Source organism: Stomoxys calcitrans, chromosome 3 (assembly GCF_963082655.1).
Source record: "Stomoxys calcitrans chromosome 3, idStoCalc2.1, whole genome shotgun sequence".
NCBI classification, from domain to species: Eukaryota; Metazoa; Arthropoda; class Insecta; order Diptera; family Muscidae; genus Stomoxys; species Stomoxys calcitrans.
Window position 1 is genome coordinate 192,541,084 of NC_081554.1, and position 22,936 is coordinate 192,564,019.

At 41.2% G+C, this 22,936-nt stretch overlaps 1 protein-coding gene across 1 annotated transcript; it reads right to left on the bottom strand.

The window, feature by feature from the left end:
* Positions 1 to 10,913: 10,913 nt before the first annotated feature.
* LOC106080355 (pickpocket protein 19) lies at positions 10,914 to 22,366 on the bottom strand. The gene is made up of 8 exons (XM_013245597.2): positions 22,267 to 22,366; positions 17,807 to 17,999; positions 16,143 to 16,779; positions 12,049 to 12,198; positions 11,858 to 11,990; positions 11,726 to 11,779; positions 11,377 to 11,619; positions 10,914 to 11,186 (listed from the first exon to the last, which is right to left on the bottom strand). Exons 1-8 carry the CDS (start codon positions 22,364 to 22,366, stop codon positions 10,978 to 10,980), a joined length of 1,719 nt encoding a protein of 572 aa, XP_013101051.2. The 3' UTR covers positions 10,914 to 10,977.
* Between the last annotated feature and the right edge of the window lie 570 nt (positions 22,367 to 22,936).

Sequence of the window (22,936 nt, forward strand, 5' to 3'; positions counted from 1 at the left end):
ATCTTTGTTACTATTTTTCTAAGGGAATGTCATTCCACTGTGCTTTATGTCACAAAGTTCAGCATAAAAGCCAAGTCAACAAAGCATTCTCGAAACACAACTGCTCATACACACTGTCACTACATGTGGTGGCGCCCGCAAGGAGCTGCCATTTAGTGTCAGCAAAGACGGGCAAATAATATACTGCAAAATTATATTAAAAATTCATGATTGTATATGGATTTGTTGTACTTTGGATTTGCTGACTACCTGGACTCAAAATAAATACAAACACTCACACAAACAAAGAGTCACCCATATGTGTGATTTAACTTCTTTGGCAAGGAGCACGCCCCAGCTACTCGCCCCTTCATACAATCAAAACAGTACAAACATGTGGTAAAAAAAAAATAAATGGAAAACCCCATTCCCCTTTCTCCATTTCTCAGAAACACGTTCACCGAATCCTAACGCTGACTTTGTTTCCCAGACGTTACCATTAATGCGGCACGTGAAGGGTAAACACCCCTAAATACCTGGTTGGTGCCACATTTCCTCCATCATTCCTTGTCTTGATAGCCAAAAAGGAGAAGTCAGAGTATGAGTTTGATGGCTTTTAACAGCTAAGCTTAGTGGCAGCATTTACAGTTTAAATCATAGCCTGTGATTTCTGGGTTGCCTGTTTCCTTTTATTTTTTACCATTGCCTTTCATTTTTGTGGCCTTCCATTTGTTGCCCTTGGTTGGCAATGGGATTTCCTTTGTTTGCTTTTATCATAGATACAATTTAGAGGGTGAGGGTATATGCAAATGCAGATTTTTATGAGAGCCGAAATTTGTTAAGGTGAATTTTATCAACCACAACCCGGACTGGGGGGCGAATGAATATTTTATTTGTGTTTGTCATAGGCAGTATACGCCCCGAGGCCAAGGGAAATCCTAGTGAAACACTTAGAAGCCGATAAATCGAATAAAATTCACAAAATAAAATAAAATAAAATAAAATAAAATAAAATAAAATAAAATAAAATAAAATAAAATAAAATAAGATAAAATAAAATAAAATAAAATAAAATAAAATAAAATAAAATAAGATAAGATAAAATAAAATAAAATAAAATAAAATAAAATAAAATAAAATAAAATAAAATAAAATAAAATAAAATAAAATAAAATAAAATAAAATAAAATAAAATAAAATAAAATAAAATAAAATAAAAAAATAAAATAAAAAAAATAAGATAAAATAAAATAAAATAAAATAAAATAAAAAAAAATTAAAATAAAATAAAATAAAATAAAAAAAATAAAATAAATCGAAATAAAATAAAAAAGTAAAATAAAATAAAATAATAAAAAAATAAAATAAAATAAAAAAACACGTCATTCCGTTTGTAACACCTCGAAATACTCGTCTTACATCCCATAAGGTACATAAATTATTGATCGTCATGACATTTTAAGTCGATCTGGACATGCCCGTTCGTCTGTTGGTCCGTCTGTCTGTCGGATGCACACTAACTTTTGTAGGAGAAAAGCCAGGCTCTTGAAATTTTGAAAAAATACCTCTTATTAGGGGAGGCCACCGTAGCGCAAAGGTTAACATGTCCGCCTATGACGCTGAACGCCTGGGTTCGAATCCTGGCGAGACCATCAGAAAAAAATTTTCAGCGGTAGTTTTCCCTTCATTATGCTGGCAACATTTCTGAGGTACAATGCCATGTAAAACTTCTCTCCAAAGAGGTGTCCCACTGCGGCACGCCGCTCGGACTCGGCTATAAAAAGAAGGCCCCTTATCATTGAGCTTAAACTTGAATCGGACTGCACTCATTGATATGTGAGAAATTTGCCCTTGTTCCTTAGTGGAATGCTCATGGGCAAAATTTGCATTTTTACCTCTTTATAGTGTAGGTCGGTTGCGAATGGGCCATATCGGTTGATGGTTTTGATATAGCTGCTATATAAACCGATCTTCGATCTTGATTTCTTGAGCTACTAGAGGGCGCAATTCTAATCCGATTTGGCTGAAATTTTACGTGAGATGGTCTGGTATCACTCTAAACAATTGTGCTAAATATGGTTCAAATAGGTATATAACCTGATATAGCTGCCATATAAACCGATCCGGGATCTTGACTTCTTGAGCCACTAGAGGTCGCAATTTCTATACGAATTGGCATGAGGTGTTTTGGTATCACTTTAAATTAAGCTAAGTATGGTTCAAATCGGTTTAGAACCTGATATCTTGATCCTGAATCTTGACTACTTGAGCCACTTGAGGGCGCCATTCTTACCGGATTTGGCTGAAATTTTGCATGAGGGGTTTTGTTATGACTTCCAACAATTGTACCTAGTATGGTTGCAAAAGGCTTATTACCTGATATAGCTGCCATATAAGCCGATCTTGGATCTTGACTTCTTGAGTTACTATGGGGCGCAATTCTTATCCGATTTATCTGAAATTTTGCATGAGGTGTTCTGGTATCACTCTTAAGAATCGTGCTAAGCTTGGTTCAAATCAGCCTACAACCTGATATAGCTGGCAAATAAACTGATCTGGGAATTTGATTTCTTTAGACACAAGAGGGCGCAAATCTTATCCGTCCGTCTGTCGAAATCATGATAGCGGCCGAACGCATAACTATGACTTCCAACAACTTTGTTAAGTACGGTCTAAATCGGTCTATAACCTGATATAACTCCCATATAAACGCATCTCGCGATTTGATTTCTTAAGCCGTTACAAGCCGCAATTTGGGTCCGATTTGGCTGAAATTTTGCTTGTAATGTTCCATTACGACTTACAATAATTGTGCCGAGTATGGTCCAAATCGATCTATAACCTGATATAGCTGCCATATAAACCGATCTCCCAACTTGATTCCTTTAGCCTCTGGAAGCCGCAATTTTTGTCCGATTTGGCTAGACTTTTGCATGTGGTGTTTCGTTATGCCTTTCAACAATTGCGATAAGTACGGTCCAATTCGGCCTTGGCCCTTTAAGGCCTTGGGCCGATAAAGGAGCATTTATTGTCCAATTTCGCCGAAATTTGGGACAGTGAGTTGTGTTAAGTTCTTCGACATCTTTCTGCCGTTTGGTCCAGATTGGTCCAGATTTGGATATAGCTGCCATATAGACTGATCTCACGATTTAAGGCCTTGGGCCCATAAAAGATGATTTTTTGTTCGATTGTGGCAAAATTTGGGACAGTGAGTTGTGTTAGGCCCCTCGACATCTTTTTGTACTTTGGTCCAGATCGGTCCAGATTTGGATATAGCTGCCATATAGACCGATCTCTCGATTTGAGTTCTTGGCCCCATAAAAGACGCATTTTTTGTCCGATTTTGTCCAAATTTCTGACAGTGAGTTGTGTTATTCTCCTTGACGTCTTTTTGCAATTTGGTTCAGAACGGTTCAGATTTAGATGTAGCCGTCATATAGACCGATCTCTCGATTTAAGGCCTTGGGCCCCTAAAAGGCGCATTTATAATCCGTTTTCACTTAACTTTGACACATTTGACTTATGTTAGGCTTTTCGACATCCGAATTTGGTCCAAATCGTCCGATATATAGCTGCTATGGGGGCATAAATTATGCATTTTTTAACGGATTATGATGGAAGGTGGTTTAAATTTATGCCCGTGGTGATGGATATCCAAAGTTCGGCTCGGACGAACTAACCACTTTTTACTTGTTCTTATTTTATTATACCCTACACCACCACTGTGGTACAGGGTATTATAGATTTGTGCATTTGTTTGCAACGCTAAGAAGGAGAAGAGCTAGACCCATTGATAAGTGTACCGATCAACTCAGAATCACTTTCTGATTCGATTTAGCCATGTCCGTCTGTCCGTCTGTGAGTCCATGCAGTCTTGTCATCAAAGTGCAGGTCGTATATGTTGTCCGATTGTCACGCTCACTTTTGCTCATAACACTTTTTTGGCCCAGGGACAAACGCTATTGATTTTGGTAAAAATGGGTTCTGAATTAGATATAGCTCCCATATATATCTTTCATCCGATATGGCTTTTTAAGGCTGTAGAAGCCAAAATTTTCATCCGATCTTTACAAAATTTGGCATTGAGTGTTTTATTTGAAGTCTACATAAGTGTGCAAAGTTTCATAAAAATCGGTTCAGATTTAGATATAGCTCCCATATATATCTTACATCCGATATGGACTTTTAAGGCTGTAGAAGCTACAATTTTCGTTCGATCTTTATAAGACTTGGCATTGGGTGTTTTATTTGAGGTCTACATAAGTGTGCAAGGTTTCATAAAAATCGGTTCAGATTTAGTTATAGCTCCCATATATATGTATCGCTCGATTTGCACTTAAATGGCCGTAGAAGCTACAATTTTCAACCGATCTGCACAAAATTTGGCACTGACTGTTTCGTTATAAATAATAATATTTCTGGAAAATTCCATCAAAATCGGTTCAGATTTAAATATAGCTCACATATATATGTATCGCCCGATTTGCACTTCAGTGGCCGTAAAAACTCCAATTGTCAACCGATCTGCACAAAATTTGGCGCGGATTATTTTGTTACTGATCCTAACGAATCTTCAAAATTTCACTAAAATCGGTTCAGATTTGGATATAGCTCCCATGTATATGTATTGCCCGATTTGCACTTAAATTACCGTAGTAGCTACATTTTTCAACCGGTCTGCACAAAATTGGGCACGAGTTGTTTTGTTACTGATCCTAACATACGTGCAAGATTTCATCAAAATCGGTTCAGATTTGGATATAGCTCCAATATATATGTATCGCCCGATTTACACTAATAAGGCTGTAATAAACACAATTTGTAACCGATCTGCACAAAATGTGGCACGAACTGTTTTGTTACTGATCTTAACATATGTGCAAGATTTCATTAAAATTGGTTCAGATTTGGATGTGGCACCCATACATATATATCGCCGGATTTGCCCTTATATAGCCGTAGTAACAAGAATTTTCAAACGATCTTCTTGAAAGTCGGTTCAAATTTTTATATAGCTCTCATATACATGTATATTTATATAATGCCCGAATTAATCTTTGTAGGGTTTTTTGCTTGTCAATTTTTGCTGCCAGTGTAATACCATTTCTTAAGGGGGAAGAAATATCTCCTCGTATTCTGCAATTGGGATCTCCAAGTCGTAGACACTGAATAAGGTATTTTGAAACCTCGTCAAGGTTAACCAAAAATCCGTGGTCCGACGATCAAGTTTGCAGTCGAAGTACCTGAATGTCCGCCATGCGACTGATTGACTTGGCAAGTATTCCATGTCTAACATTGCCGAAGTGGCACAGTTAAAATTTTATGACAAATAAAAGTATGACATTTCTATTACTTCATATGCTTCTCTTCATATCCCATCCCTTCCAATGCGATTGACTTCTGTATAAAATTCCCTCTCAAATAATCTCATTATCATCATTTAACGTTAACAAGTCTATGGAAAACTTCAAATACGTGATGACAACAATAAGTTTGGTGTGCAGCAAACTTTTAACAACCATAGTTTACGCTGATAGGATATGTGCATTACCTGTCTCTACGGTTCGCATGGCAGAGGCTAAGTCTTCTCAACGTACTGTGAGGGTGCCTTGAAAAAATGTCAAAACATTGAAACTCACTTTACGTGCAAAGCATTTTTCATATGACAAATAAAATCAATGGTTTTTACGATGTTTTGACGTCTGGCTCTGGAGTATGCTTTTACTTCCATCTCTGTCCCCCTCTTTAGAGTTTTTTTTGAATGGCATGCCTTTCGTGGAAGTTTATTACAATGGAATGTGTGGCAATTCAAGTGCCATACGTGTGACTATTTGCAGTTTGTAAAACTTTTGCCATTGCCATAAAATAATGATAATAAAAATCAGGTAAATCGGTGCAAATACTTGGGGTTATTGTTAAAGGAAATTTTTAAAAATTGAAGGAATGACATTGGGGGATTATACTGTGGGCTATGTACCATTGGGCTTCTGCACTGTTGTATCGACTTGTAATGCCAAGTCTGCCTTCTGCCTTACTTCTTGTGCCTGAGATTTTTTTTTCCTTGGTGTTTTCAAGCGATTCAAGGAATTTGTGCGTCTGCCACGATCTGCTTTGATAATTTGCTTAACGTATATGGCAACAAATATTGGGTTGCCCAAAAAGTAATTACGGATTTTTTAAAAGAAAGTAAAAGCATTTTTTGAACTTTAATCAATCTAAAAGTAACAGCTGATAACTGACAGAAGAAAGAATGCAATTACAGAGTCACATGCTGTGAAAAAGTTACTTTTTGGGCAACCTAATAGTTGTGTCATTGCACAAAAACAATGGTGTAGAGTAAAGTTTTGCAAATTTGTCTAAGAACATTCCTTAAGAAGCAGTGAGGAAACAGCTGCCATATAGACCGCTCCGCCACTAAAGGGTCCTAAGCGCATGGTATGGTCCACTTACAATAATTCTAAGATAAATGTGCCATACAGACCGCCCCGCCATTCTTTAGACGTGAGGGCTTAAAAAGCGTATTTATTACCCGATTTCTCTTCAATTTGATAATTTGGTTTGTACGAGGTCTGAAAAAAAAACATTATTTTCAAATTTCTTGAGTTACGCATGTTCGATTTTCGCATTTTTTCTGTTATGTTGCTGCACATGTGTGTTATATATGTAGGTAATATCAGCCATTTTAGAGTACCAGTTTTTTTTTTGACAGATAAAAAGGTTAGCCGTAGTTTTGTGTGCTCTTAAATGTTTTACTATTCGAAAAAAATGGATCAAAGAAACCGTTTCGGAAGTGTTTCGAGGATTGGAAAAATCGGAAAAAATTTGAAAAAAAAAATATTCGAGGGGGAATACTTTGAAGGGGACATGATATTTACTGATGAATTCCGTTGGTAACACATAGAACTTTTTATTTGTGACCCTTTTTGTTGTGTATCTTTACGTTCTAAGGAGTTGTCTGTCTGACCTTCTTCCGTATGTCCTTCCGATCCATGTTTCCTTACGTCTGTCTTTACGTCTGTCCTTCCGCTTTTCCGTCGTTCCATTTGTCCTTATATCTGTCTCCTTACATCTGTCCATTCACCCGTCCGTCCTTCAGTCTTCTCCGGAAGAACTTCCGGATGAACTTGCGTCTGTACTTTCATTTCTCATTGCGTCTGTATTTTAACTGCCATTCTGTCTGTCCTTGCGTCTGAATGTCCTACCGTCTTTCCATATGCTGTTACATAATTACTAACGTTACTAACACTCAGTAGTTTTAATCTGCGCCCTTTTGTTTTGTGCATCTTTACGTTCTAAGTAATCTGTTTGTCTGTCCTTCCATCTATCCTAACGTTCAGCTTTTCCATTCAGCTTTTCCATTTGTCCTTATATTAGTATCCTTACATCTGTACACCCGCCCGTTATTCTGTCTTTCATAAAAATTTCCTACTGTCCTTCCGTCTTCCGGAAGAACATCCGTCTGTCCTTTCATTTCTCATTGCGTCTGTATTATAATCTGCCCTTGCGTCTGTCTGTCCTTACATGTGCTTTTACATCATTCCGTTACTAGCATTTGGAAATTTTTTTCTGCGACCCTTTCTGTTGGGCATCTTTAGTATATAAGTAGTATGTCTCTCTGTTCTTCCATCTGTCCTCACGTCTGTCCGTCTTTCCATTTGTCCTTATTACGTCTCCTTACATCTGTCCATCCGGCCGTTCTTCCTTGTGTCCTTATATCTGTCTCCTTACATCTGTCCATACATCCGTCCGTCCTTTCGCCTGTCCTTCTATTTTCTGGAAAAATGTCCGTCTGTCTTTTCATTTCTTATTGCGTCTGTATTTTAATCTGCCCTTCCTACGTGTGCTGTTTCATCATTCAGTTATCTTTTGTCTGTCCTTACGTCTGTCCGTCCTTCCATTGGTCCCTACATCTGTCCATCCACCCTCCGTCCTTCCGCCTGTTCTTCTGGCTTCCGGAAGAACTTCCCTCTGTACTTTCATTTGTTTTTGCGTCTGAATTATGTCTGCTCTACCGGTTCCCATCGTCTTTCCTGCCATGGGTTTTTACATCTGTTCTTCTGTTTTTCCTTTGTCTGTCCCTTCGTACCTGGTTGCGTCTAAATTTAGTCTACTCTTCCGTCTCTCTCTGTCTTATCGGCTTTCCTTGTGTGTGCTGTTACCTCTGTCTTTTTATTTTTCGTTGCCTCCGAGTTTAGTCTGCCCTTCCGTTTCTCTATCCTATCGTCTTTCCATCCATGTGCTATTACATCTGTCCTTAGGTTTGTCTTTCCTTCCGTGCGCTGTTACATCTGTCCTTCGGTTTGTTTCGTGTCCTTCCGTTTTCTCTCCCTTTGCTCTTACGTTCACCCTTCCATCAGTCCGTTTTTCTAACCTCTAGCCTGTCTTTCTGTCAGTTGTTCAGATTCACCTTCCGTATGTTCTTCTTTCTGTACTTTCGTCTATTCTCTTGTATGCCATTCTTTTTTCCCTTACTTAGCTCTTCCGTTTACCATTTAGCCTGCCTTTTTATGCGTATGCCTTTATTTCAGTTCATTTGGATGTCCTCCTGTCTGTCCTTTCGTATCACCTGCCGTCATTCCGTCTATGTGCCCTCCGTCTGTCCTTCCGTGTTTTCTTTTCTTGCTCTTGCGTTTGCCCATCTTTCCATCTGTACTTCCGTGTTCTGTTCCTTGTGCACCTCCGTGTTCATTGACGTCTTCCCTTCCATGTTTCCTTTTTTTGCTTTTTGATCCGTCCGATTCTCTAACCTTTCGTCTGTACTTTCATCTGTCCTTCCATCTTTCCTCCATCTTTCCTCCATCTTTTCTTCCGTGAATCCTTCCATCTGTGCTTCCGCCTTTACTTTCGCCTATTGCTTTGTGTATACTTCCACTTTTCCTTCCTTGGCTCTTCCTTTTGCTCGTTAGCCTATCCTTTAATCTAATCTTTCGCCAGTATTTCCGATTGTCCTTCCATCCTTTTTGGCTCTTCTGTCGTCTTTCCTTACATATCCTCTCTTGTCTGTCCTTCCGCATTCCCTTCCGTTTGCCCACCCTTCCATCTGTCTGTCCACCCGTATTCCCTTTATTTGCTCTTTCTTTTCTCCATCATTCCATTTGTCCTTCCGTATTCCCTTCCTTTGCTCTTTCGTCCGTCCTTTTAGTTCTTCCGGTCGTCTTTCCATGTTTCCTTCTAGTTATCCTTCTGTCTGCCAATTGAAATCACTGTTGCGGCCGAACGGTTATAGATATCGAGTCAATATGTTGCACTTTTTACTGACGTAGGTTAACTTAGGTTTAAGTGGCAGTCTGTCATTAGACTCACTTAGACGTTTTCGTCCATTGTGATACCTCAGGGACAGAAGAGGGAGGATTCCTTCTAGTTACTACCGTTGAACCATCCAGATCGCTTTAAAAAGCTCAATAACTTGCGAATGTTCACATCCACATCTCAAAGAAATGGAAACCTTAAGTGGAACTGCAAATTCGGGACACGCACACAAGGTGCTCTATAGTCTCTTCTTCTTCGATTTCCTCACACCTTCTGCAAATCTCGTTGCTGGCAACCTTCAGTCTGCCTGCATGTTTTCCGATTAGACAGTGGCAAGTCATGACGGATACAATGACTGAGACGTCTGTTCTAGCCAATGACAGCAAAGCGGTGTACCTCTTCAAGTCTGGATTAGGCCACATAGTTTTGAAATGCTTATAGCCCACTATATTTATGAAGCCCCATATAATCTGCTCCAGTAAACTCCATATCGGCTTCTTAACCCCCCTATAGACTTAAATTTTTATTAGATTTGGCTGAAATATAGTACATTGACTATATAAATGCCTACATTCATTTGAAAGGATTAGAGTTCTCTCAATTTTTATTCGATTTAGTTGAAATTGAATTTAGTTGAAAGTACGAAATTTCATTAAAACCGCAATTGAAGCGAAGGCCAGGCATTAATGAATTAAAATATGATTTATTAGGAAGACCACCCTGCGTATGATTCATTTTATTTTTTCTGCCTTAAGGGACCATAGTGCGTATGAGTTTTATTTACAGTTCTGTAAGGAAATCACTCATACGTTAAATACTTCCTGTACTTCTTTGGTGTTGTAATTTCTTGTTCGTTTCACTTGTGAAAAATCCTGTCATATTAAAAGTTTAATATTTCATTTTCCTTTTTAGCGAGAAAGAAGACACAACAATAAAGGAACAAAAAAAAACAAAACAAAACAAAAAAACAGTGCCAACAAGAGTAAACATTTTCCATTACAATTCTCCAGAGTCGTTTATTGATGGCATTACGCTTAAGGGGGCATAAGTTAACTTTAATTTTGATTAAGTTTTATGAGACAGAAACGCAGCGAGTGGAATTGTGTGACAAGGCGGAGGCAAAGAGGCTACAACAAGTTTTGACTTAATAGACATCAAGGACTACAGCAGCAAAAGAGCCAGGAGACTTTCAGAACCACATTTACCAAGGAAGACTACCTTGGCTCCCCCCCCCCACCTCCACTTTTCTGTGTATTTTTACAAATAGTCCTTTATTTTTCATATCAAAACCAAAAAAGGAAGCAATTCTGCGAAACGACAATCTTAGCTCGTCATGAAGATGTCACTCGGCAACGAGACATGGTCAGAGTCAAGCAACAAATAGTTGAAGTTAAGTGACAAATTGACAGCAATTTATTACTTTTTTTTTGCACTTACAGGAAAATGAAACCAATATAAATATATATGTGGACAAGGATGAACAAGACTAAGATTAAGACAAGAGCAAAGGTTAATAAATGTCTCTAGAGACAAATTAACATATCAAATGTTTCTATTTAAGCGAAGGGACTAGACAAAAACAGCAATACTTTTAATTTATTTCGAAATATTTTTTTTGAAATCTGTTACGAATATTTTAATAAGGAATTTTCGTTGGCAGATAAAAGCTATTGATGTAATGCTTGTCCATATCTTCCACAATAGCTATGCGATTTTTTTGTTGTTTAGATGGTTTTCTGTAATAAGACCTCAGATTATAATTCGTTGGCTTGGAGTAATAACTCGATTGCTGTATGTTTTGCTGAAATTGCTGTTGGGCGTCTTTCTTTTGAAGTTCTTTTTGTTTTGAAACTCTTTGTAGGCAAATGTTGGTACTTGAATGAAAAGAAAGTAGAGTACCTCCACAGCGCTGATGAGAGAGCAGCCCATAAATAAACCGGCAATTCCACCAAAAGCCACTGCAAAGCAAAAAACAAGGAAATGATACAAAAAGATGCCAAGCATTCACAAAACAGGACATATAATATGTGTTGGTTTATTTTAGCAAAATTTGCAAATTATCCTTAAATTATCCACTTTATAATGAACTACCCTGTTTAAGTGCAACTGCAAACGCCTTCTTGCTTTTATACTCTCCCAACAACTTACCCATTAAATCAATCCATGTGAATACCAAACTTGTGCGATAGATCATCATTGTTTCGGAACGGAAATGAATATCCAAATCCACGTATGACTTACTGCCACGTACATCCGCTGGCAAAAATGTTGGCCGGACATAGGTCATGTATTGCAATGAATAGCAATTATTGAAGCATTTGCAGCGCATTTTTTCATAGGTGTGGTACAAGTAGTTCTCCGAACCAAATTGATAGGTGTACATGAAATAATCTGCAATTAGCACAGAATCGCAGCAGAAAAATGCCCGGATATAATTAGCCAAAAAAGAATGGGAAATAATTGAAAAGGGGGAGAAATAAATGAAATAACTACCTACCATTGTTGCGGGCCAAGCAAAGCAAATCCTTAACACCACAATATCTGTGCTTTCCTGTTACCGGTAAAAATATGGTAAATATACAGCCTTAGAAATTTGCAAATTTAAAGAATTTTTGCGGGTTATTCATACCTGGTGGAAATAGCAAATCCATGGTACAATTGCAATATTTTTCCAAATGCATTTGATGGCATTCCGCTTCACAATTTTCAATATTGTATTCGAAGCCTGGTAAAACCATAAGATCATATTTTTCGTGTTCATCCTTAAGAAATAAAAGAAAAACTAAATAAATGGATTCATGTATGGGCTATTTGACTTACATGAAAAATACATTGCCTTTGCGTGGAACTCAAACTTCGAGTGTTATCATCATGCTGATAAATTGTGGGATCAATGCCAATGGTGGTCTCAGTATTCTCTTGTATGAAATATGGATCTCGATGCCATACATTGGGTTCGGTTATCATAACCTGTAATTATAACAAAAAAAAACCTTTCGTGCCGAAATTTGGATACCCACAATCTAACATTCCATTAAGGAACAGGGGATACTTCCCCCATGTCAATGAGTTTAGTCCAATTAAAGTTTATAAGCTCAATGATAAGGGGTCTCCTTTTTATGATGAGTCCAAACCGAGTGCCGCGTAGCGACACCACTTGGTAGAGAAATTTCCACATGACAGGATAACATAAAAATGAAGCCAGCATTAGTAAGTTGATAAGCACCGGTAAAAATTTTGCTGATGTTCACGGCGGGGTTTGAACCCAGGCGTTTGGCGTCACAGGCTGACATGCTAACTCTGCGCCATTTTCACCTCCGTTGAAAAAGTAATCATTTAGCCAATATGGCAGCTATGCCCAAATATAGCCCCATCTAAACCATTTTTTTGGAAAAGATGTGAATGGGGATTATATGGAAATCCGATGGTAAATTCGGCTTTCAAGAGACCGAGTGTTTAAATGGGAGAACAGATTATGTAAAGACTATATCAAGATATACTCCGTTATAGCCTATCGTCATCAGTTCATTTGACCTTTCGACTTTCCGTCTAACGTACAAAATTTAAGCAAAACCTATTAAAAAATTTTCTCTTTATATGAACTTGTCGTCCGTCCTACTTTTTATACCCTCCACCATAAGATAGGGGTATACTAATTTCGTCATTCTGTTTGTAACTACTCGAAATATTCGTCTGAGACCCCATAAAGTATATATATTCTTGATCGTCGCGACATTTTATGTCGATCAAGCCATGTCCGTACGTCTGTCCGTCCGTCCGTCCGTCCGTCTGTCCGTCCGTCCGTCCGTCCGTCTGTCTGTCGAAAGCACGCTAACTTCCGAAGGAGTAAAGCTAGCCGCATGAAATTTTGCACAAATACTTCTACTTAGTGTAGGTCGGTTGGTATTGTAAATGGGCCATATCGGTCCAAGTTTTGATATAGCTGTCATATAAACCGATCTTTGCTCTTGACTTCTTGAGCCTCCAGAGTGCGCAATTCTTATCCGATTTGAATGAAATTTTGGCACTACGTGTTTTGTTATGATATCCAACAACTGTGCCAAGTATGGTTCAAATCGGACCATAACCTGATATAGCTGCCATATAAACCGATCTTGGGTCTTGACTTCTTGAGCCTCTAGAGTGCGCAATTCTTGTCCGATTGGAATGAAATTTTGCACGACGTGTTTTGTTATAATATCCAACAACTGTGCTAAGTATGGTTCAAATCGGTTCATAACCTGATATAGCTGTCATATAAACAGATCTTGGGTCTTGACTTCTTGAGCCTCTAGAGGGCGCAATTCTTATCCGATTGGACTGAAATTTTGTACGTAGTATTTTGTTATGATATTGTATTGTATTGTATATCCAACAACTGTGCTAAGTATAGTTCAAATCGGTTCATAAACTGATATAGCTGCCGTATAAACCGATCTGGGATTTTGACTTCTTGAGCCTCTAGAGGCTGCAATATTTATCTGATTTGCCTAAAATTTTGTACGACGGATTCTCTCATGACCATCAACATACGTATTTATTATTTTCTGAATCGGTCTATAGCCCGATACAGCTCCCATATAAATCGATCTCTCTATTTTACTTATTGAGCCTCCAAGCCGAATTGGCTGACATTTTACACAGGTTTCCAATATATAATTAAATTGTGGTCCAAACCGGACCATATCTTGATATCGCTCTAATAGCAGATCAAATCTTTCTTTTCTCAGTACTTTCACCCGTCCGTCCTTCCGTCCGTACTTCCGTCCGTCCTTCCGTCCGTCCTTCCGTCCGTCCTTCCGTCCGTCCTTCCGTCCGTCCTTCCGTCCGTCCTTCCGTCCGTCCTTCCGTCCGTCCTTCCGTCCGTCCTTCCGTCCGTCCTTCCGTCCGTCCTTCCGTCCGTCCTTCCGTCCGTCCTTCCGTCCGTCCTTCCGTCCGTCCTTCCGTCCGTCCTTCCGTCCGTCCTTCCGTCCGTCCTTCCGTCCGTCCTTCCGTCCGTCCTTCCGTCCGTCCTTCCGTCCGTCCTTCCGTCCGTCCTTCCGTCCGTCCGTCCGTCCGTCCTTCCGTCCGTCCTTCCGTCCGTCCTTCCGTCCGTCCTTCCGTCCGTCCTTCCGTCCGTCCTTCCGTCCGTCCTTCCGTCCGTCCTTCCGTCCGTCCTTCCGTCCGTCCTTCCGTCCGTCCTTCCGTCCGTCCTTCCGTCCGTCCTTCCGTCCGTCCTTCCGTCCGTCCTTCCGTCCGTCCTTCCGTCCGTCCTTCCGTCCGTCCTTCCGTCCGTCCTTCCGTCCGTCCTTCCGTCCGTCCTTCCGTCCGTCCTTCCGTCCGTCCTTCCGTCCGTCCTTCCGTCCGTCCTTCCGTCCGTCCTTCCGTCCTTCCGTCCGTCCTTCCGTCCGTCCTTCCGTCCGTCCTTCCGTCCGTCCTTCCGTCCGTCCTTCCGTCCGTCCTTCCGTCCGTCCTTCCGTCCGTCCTTCCGTCCGTCCTTCCGTCCGTCCTTCCGTCCGTCCTTCCGTCCGTCCTTCCGTCCGTCCTTCCGTCCGTCCTTCCGTCCGTCCTTCCGTCCGTCCTTCCGTCCGTCCTTCCGTCCGTCCTTCCGTCCGTCCTTCCGTCCGTCCTTCCGTCCGTCCTTCCGTCCGTCCTTCCGTCCGTCCTTCCGTCCGTCCTTCCGTCCGTCCTTCCGTCCGTCCTTCCGTCCGTCCTTCCGTCCGTCCTTCCGTCCGTCCTTCCGTCCGTCCTTCCGTCCGTCCTTCCGTCCGTCCTTCCGTCCGTCCTTCCGTCCGTCCTTCCGTCCGTCCTTCCGTCCGTCCTTCCGTCCGTCCTTCCGTCCGTCCTTCCGTCCGTCCTTCCGTCCGTCCTTCCGTCCGTCCTTCCGTCCGTCCGTCCTTCCGTCCGTCCTTCCGTCCGTCCTTCCGTCCGTCCTTCCGTCCGTCCTTCCGTCCGTCCTTCCGTCCGTCCTTCCGTCCGTCCTTCCGTCCGTCCTTCCGTCCGTCCTTCCGTCCGTCCTTCCGTCCGTCCTTCCGTCCTTCCGTCCGTCCTTCCGTCCGTCCTTCCGTCCGTCCTTCCGTCCGTCCTTCCGTCCGTCCTTCCGTCCGTCCTTCCGTCCGTCCTTCCGTCCGTCCTTCCGTCCGTCCTTCCGTCCGTCCTTCCGTCCGTCCTTCCGTCCGTCCTTCCGTCCGTCCTTCCGTCCGTCCTTCCGTCCGTCCTTCCGTCCGTCCTTCCGTCCGTCCTTCCGTCCGTCCTTCCGTCCGTCCTTCCGTCCGTCCTTCCGTCCGTCCTTCCGTCCGTCCTTCCGTCCGTCCTTCCGTCCGTCCTTCCGTCCGTCCTTCCGTCCGTCCTTCCGTCCGTCCTTCCGTCCGTCCTTCCGTCCGTCCTTCCGTCCGTCCTTCCGTCCGTCCTTCCGTCCGTCCTTCCGTCCGTCCTTCCGTTCGTCCTTCCGTCCGTCCTTCCGTCCGTCCTTCCGTCCGTCCTTCCGTCCGTCCTTCCGTCCGTCCTTCCGTCCGTCCTTCCGTCCGTCCTTCCGTCCGTCCTTCCGTCCGTCCTTCCGTCCATTGGTCTTTCCATTCTTCCTTCTGTCTGTCCTTCCGTCCTTTAATCAGTCCTTCCGTCCGCCCTTGTGTGCAGCAACCCTTCGTCCGTTCTTACGTGCATCCTTCTGTTCGTCCTACCATCCATCTTTTGTCCGTTTTTCCCTCCATCCTTCTGTGCGTCCTGCCGTCCATTCTACCACCAGGCCTTCCATCCTTTAAACAGTACTTCTGCCCATCAGCCCTTCCGTCTTGTTTACGACGATCAAGAAAATATATACTTAATATGGTCAGAAATGCGTCTATTGATATGTTTCAAACGGCATTACCCACTCTTCCCTTTCTCCGGTGGTGGCAATAAAAATGTACCACATATTTCCCTCTTTTCCAACTCACCGTTATTCCCCTTTCCACTTCATAGCTGTAATGTTTCTCCTTGTCAATAATCGCTCTCACACTTAAAGCACTCTGTGGTCCAGAACTTCCAGTGCGCCAAGGATATTTGGCATCCTCTTTCTGCCTTTGCTTACCCTCTGGCGTCTCAACGGTATTAAAACTCCAACAAATGGCGTTTTTGCTGCGGCGTTTAAGAAAAATGTCACAACACTCCATTTCACGGTGACGCCACATACAATTGGTGAGTAATTCCTCACACCGCCAAGTCATGAACTCAAACACTTGGGTAAAGTTAACTTGCTCCACCAAGTGTATGGATTGATTTTCCAAAGCCGAAAAGACATTGAAACGTCCAAACTCTAAGCGATCAAAAAGGCCAATGACCTTTTCAAACATTTGCAAAGTTTCGTTATTAGTTTCGCCAGGCAGAAAACGTTGCTTAGCCTCATCAATGCGATCCCAATTGAGGTGATTCACATTACAGATGGTTATGACGGGAAATGGTATTTTATAGACCGGGGCACCGGTGTCATCGACTATTGATTGTAAATTACCAGCCTTAAAGCGTTCAGAAAGCACTATGCATACATAGGTGGTGCCAAAGACGGCCAAACTGAAAGTGAGCAGCCAAAAGCATCTGGAATCGGAAAATAAAGAAAATTATTATAATTAATAAATAATTATTCAAATAAACAAACGAATGAAAAACAAGTAAAAGCCAAGTTCAGCCGGGTCGAATCTTGGGTACCCACCACCATGGATTCTGGTAAAAAGTTATACAAAACAAATTTAGTTGAAGGGAATAACGGTATGGACCTATTTGGATCGTACTAGGCACAGTTGTCGAATGTCATAATAGGACACTAAATGCAAAATTTCAGCTAAATCGAACATAAATTGCGGCTTCCAGCGGCTCAAGAAGTCAAATCGTGAGATCGGCTTATATGGGAGCTATACCCAAATCTAAACCGATATGGCCAATGAACTACATCAATATGAAGTATTTGTGCAAAATTTCAAGCGGCTAGGTTTACGCGTTCGACCGCTATCGTGATTTCGACAGACGGACGGACGGACATGGCTAGCTCGAATTGGATTTTCGAGACGATCAAGAATGGGGTCCTAGATCAATATGTCGAGGTATTACAAATGGAATGACTAGACTAGTATACCCCCATCCTCCAAGGTGGTGGGTATAACAATTTGACACGTTCCTTGAATGACTTTTTTATTGTCCGATTTTGCCAAAATTTGGTACGGTGAGTTGTGTTAGGCTCTTCGACATTTTTCTGAAACTTGGCCCAAATCGGTCCAGATTTGGATACAGCTGCCATATATACCGACATCTCGATTTAAAGTCCTGGCCACATAAAAGGGGCATTTATAATCCGATTTCACTGAAATTTGACACAGTGATTTATGTTAGGCTTTTCGACATCTTTGTCGTATATGGTTCAGATCGGTTTTTTTTTTTAGATATAGCTACTTAAAACGCCAATATTTTGTTATCGTAACATACTTCGATATAGCTGCAATGGGGCTTAAGGTATTAATTTTTCACCGTATTTTGACGATAGCTGAGGTAGTAGGTATCCAAAGTTCGGCCTGGCCGAACTTAACGCCTTTTTACTTGTTTTAGTTTTTTAAGTCATTTTTTCCTTCACCTTTCATATTTATTGGCCTTTCTACTAAATATTCTTCCCATGCCGTGCACTGTGGTCTTTTCACTAAAACTAGCCAATAGTTCCATGGCATCTTCTCTCACTTTAGGTACAGATTTTTTTCCAAGTCCTTCCCCACCAGAGGCATATTTTTGGTTAAGACGACGCAGAGCCTCTGGTTGGGCGGGTTTAAAACCTGGATTAACCAAAATCGTCATGTTCATTCAATTTTTGTTTTTTTTTTAGAGAACGGTAATGTGTCTTGTTTTCAATATTCCACACGCAATGACGAACGATGGGCCTTCCCGATTGTAGTGTTAAAGTGTGGCCAATTTCATAGCTGGACAATGACTGAGTCCTTTAAGTTGAAGTTGAAGTTGAAGTTTATGGTCACATTAAAGGTGTCGGACTCAAATGGTGTGCCATGTCAGAGTCAATTAATAAGGTGAACTTCGTGATTGGGAATTACACTAGGCAACAAATATTTTTGGTGTTCATAGAAAAATATTTAAAATGAAATAGTTTCAAGAAATTTTAAAACATTTTTCAGAAAAGTTTACATTGCAGTTAAAAATTCAAAATATTTTGGGTTGGACATTTTAATTTAATTTGTTTGCCATGGCAAAGTCAATTATTAAGGTCAACTTTGACTAGTCAACCTGTATTACATATTTTGTGGGGTTTACATGAAGAAGCGAAATATTTTGAAAAATATTTTAGTTTGTCTGGCATTATCTTTTCTGTAATCAATAAAAACTTTTCATTCAGAAATATTCATTCTCATCGTTGTAATGGTTGACTCTCACATCTTTGGGAGACAACTAATGGAAAAAAATTAAACCAAAGATTTATACCTAAGTTAAAATTTGTGTTTTTGAGTTTTATGTGATCATCGGAATCAAAACTTCAAATCATACCTTTCTTCAATGTTAGTTCATTTTTTGAAGTCTAGTGGTTTATAGCATAAATAGCACACTTGTCAATAGCTGTATTAATTTTTAGTAAATACTACCTTTATGGCCTCCATTTAAAGTTAATGCGCCTAGCTTAAATGGCTAGCCTTTGTTTATCTGTCTATCGATGTAAACATTAGCGGGGTCACAAAGTCATGCCTTCGTGCCATACAACATGTTGCATGTTAAATAAAATGTTCAGAATTGCTGTTGTGAAATTTCCTAGATTTGAATTCTTTGTATTTGCATACGAAATCATAGTTGTGTACATTGACATTGATAAGGTTGTGAATGGCATCTAAAATGTTTGACAACATCTCACGTGTAAATTGGTGCAAATGAATTTTTGCCAAACATATGGACGTTTTATGGATAGGTATATGAAGTTTGATTAAATTTTAAATTTTGAAAGTAACGAATGTTCGATTTTCTCATGTTGCTGCACATATCTGTTATATATGTTGGTAATGTTAGCCAATTTGGATTATCAGTTTGTTTTTGATAGATAACAAGTAAAAGCGTGCTAAGTTCGGCCGGGCCGAATCTTATATACCCTCCACCATGGATGGCATATGTCGAGTTCTTTTCCCGGCATCTCTTCTTAGGCATAACAAGGATATAAGAAAAGATTTGCTCTACTATTAGAGCGATATCAAGATATGGTCCGGTTCGAACCACAATTTAATTCTATATAGGAGACCTGTGTAAAATGTGAGCCAATTCGAACATGAATTGCGCCCTTTGGGGACTCAAGAAGTAAAATAGAGAGATAAATTTATATGGGAGCCGTATCGGGCTATAGACCGATTCAGACCATAATAAACACGTATGTTGATGGTCATGAGAGTATCCGTCGTACAAAATTTCAGGCAAATCGGCCTTCTTGAGCCTCGGCCTTCTAGCCTCTAAGGTCGTTTGCCGCCAACGCCCTTAAATTGCACAGCGTCGACACGAAAGGTTCAGGTTAACAGAGTTTATCGATGGTAGTTCTCTGGCCTTCACTCTGGCCAAATCGTCTGCCCTTTCATACCCTCTTATTCCCCCGTTATGATCCGGCAGCCAAACGATGCGGATTGTGCCATCCTCAGAGAAGGTGTTAATTTCCCTCTTACACTGCAAGACTGTTAGTGATCTTATCCTCCTGGTTGTTATTACCCCTTATGGCTATTTTACTGTCCGTAAAGATGTTCACACTCGACTTCCTGGCGTTGGTACCATACCACCTCACGCATTCCGTGATCGCCTGGATCGCTGCCTGCAGGACAGTATTATGGTCAGGCAGTTTAAAACAGATCTCAGCCCTTGGGTTCTCAATGTAAACAAGCAGCCCCACTCTGTCCCCTAGCTTTGATCATGATTTTCCGTGTAACATGAACATGATCTTCCAGATGGCAAAACTAAGGTTCCGTCAGCCCAAGACTGTGCCTCTGGCAGCAGTGACTCGCACTCGACCTCAAGTGTTCTCTCAGGTATTCGATCGGAAATCGCTTCCAGGTTTCCTATCGTCGTCTCGATTATACCTTGATGGTATGAGCTGCTCCCATTCTAAATCCATTCTCTCATTGCCTTAAATCTCATAGCCGCAGTGGCTGCCTCATACTTAATCTGTATATCAATGGGTCGGATATTTAGTATAGTCTCCAGTGCCTAGTGGGTGTGGCCCTCATCGGTCCGCCTATGCCAAGACAACATGTTCTCTCAATTTATTGATTGGTCATAATGTTGAACTTTTTCTCCATAGCAGTCCACCAAACTACTGAGGCGTAAGTAATTACGCTTCTGCAGAGCCAGTTGACTATCCTTGGATTCAGGACCCATTTCGGGCCCGTCTACATAGTGTCCAACATCTGTGAGCCTTCTCAGTATGCTCCTGAATGTGATACTTGCAATTAAGTTTCCTATCCAAGATCACTCTTAAATATTTGACCTTGTCATATATCGTCTTCCTCGCGAACAAGCATATTTCTGTCTTCTCTGGGTTAACATTGAGATCCCTGGGTCTGGCCTAGTCATATGCCATATGCCTGGGCTATTAGAAGCAAACTGTACCTTGCACCACTACTGTGGCTGTTATAAAATTTATAGCTTGACCCCGAAATTCCTGCTGATTCGGCTTAGCAATGTCCGGCTGTCCGCATATCCTCTCTGTGCTGATAGTCCATCTGTCGTTTTTATACCCGCCACAGAAGGATGGGGGTATATTCATTTTGTCCTTCCGTTTGCAACACATCGAAATATCCATTTCCGACCCTATAAAGTATATGTATTCTTGATCAGCGTGAAAATCTAAGGCGATCTAGCCATGTCCGTCCGTCTGTACGTCCCCGCCTGTCCGTCCGTCTGTCTGTACGTCCGTCTGCACGTCCGTCTGTTGAAATCACGCTACAGTCTTTAAAAATATAGATATTTAGCTGAGACCTTGCACAGTTTCTTTTTCTGCCTATACGCAGGTTCAGTTCAAAGATGAACTATATCGGACTATATAGACCCCATATAGACTGATCCGCCGATTTAGGGCCTTAGGCCCATAAAAGCCACATTTATTATCCGATTTTGCTTAAATTTTTGGACAGTGAGTTGTGTTAGGCCCTTCGACATCCTTCGTCCATTTGGCTCAGATCGGTTCAGATTTGGATATAGCTGCCATATAGACCGATCCGCTGAGTTAGGGTCTTAGGCCCATAAAAGTCACATTTACTATACGATTTTGCTGAAATTTGGGACAGTGACTGTTTGCTGAGATTTGGGACGATCTCTCGATTTAAGGTCTTGTGCCCATAAAAACCACATTTATTATCCGATTTTGCTGAAATTTGCGACAGGGCGTTGTGTTAGGCCCCCACATCAGTGCAGATTTGAATATAGCTGTCATATAGACCGATCTCTCGATTTTGGATTTTGGGCCAAATAAAAGGCGCTTTTATTTTAGGATGTCGCCGAAATTTGGGACGGTGAGTTGTGTTAGGCCCGTCGACATCTTTCTGCAATTTGGTTCAGATCGGTTCAGATTTAGATATAGCTGCCATGTAGACCGATCTCTCGATTTAATGTCTTGGGGGCCCATTAAAGGCGCTATTATTGTCCGACGTCACCGAAACTTGGGACAGTGAGTTGTGTTGGGCTCTTCGTCATCTTTTTACAATTTTGCTCAGATTTGGATATAGCTGTCATATAGACCGATCTCTCGATTTAAAGTCTTGGCTCCATAACAGGCACATTTATAATTCGATTTCCCCGAAATTTTACACAGTGACTTACGTTAGGCTTTTCTACATCCGTGCAGTTTATGTTTCAAATCGGTCTTAATTGGATATAGCTTCCACTTGTACTTATTAGACTACTCAATATCCGTGTCGAATTTGGTCCAAATCGTATCATATTTCGATAAAGCTGCGATGTGGGCATAAATTATGTTTTTTTTTTTTTTTTTTTCACCGGATTATGACGGAAGGTGATTTACATATATACCCCAGGTGGTGAGTATCCAAAGTTTGGCCCGGTCGAACTTACCGCCTTTTACTTGTTCTTTCTGTGAAAAAGACGTTTCTCTTCTCTCCTTTTCCACCGATACATCTCCCTCATCTGGCGTGGATTTCGTGGAATTTTTCATGGGTCAATGGTTTTCCACTGCACCATTGTATCATCGAAACAAAAAGCGCTTTTATCAATCCGTTTGGTCAATCGAGTGGAGTATGCCGCTGCCATCTGTTGTGTTTGTAGCTTTTCAATGTCAAGCTTCCGTGCAGTGTCAGATCGTACTTTCCTCGCCATGTTCAAACGACTGCGAACCTTAGCTGTGACAAGGTAATGATCCGAATCTATATTCGCTCGCAGGATCGATCATACATCTAACACGCTGGAAGAATCCTTTCCATCTATCGCAACGTGATTAATTTGGTTCCACGTGTTTTGATCGGGTGACAGCCATGTGGCTTTGTGAATATTTTTATGTTGAAATCCAGTGCTGCTGCTTACTACCATGTTTTTTGCCGAGGCGAAATCTAATCGGACGTTGTCTCGTGGAGGTCACCAATGCTCAGAGGTTAGCATGTCCATCTATGATGGCTCAAACCTGGCAGTGTATATAAAAAACAATTTCAGTGGCGGAGGTCCCTTATCATTGAGCTTAAACTCGATTCGCATTGCTCTCGTTGATATGGGAGAGGGAGTCACTGTTCCT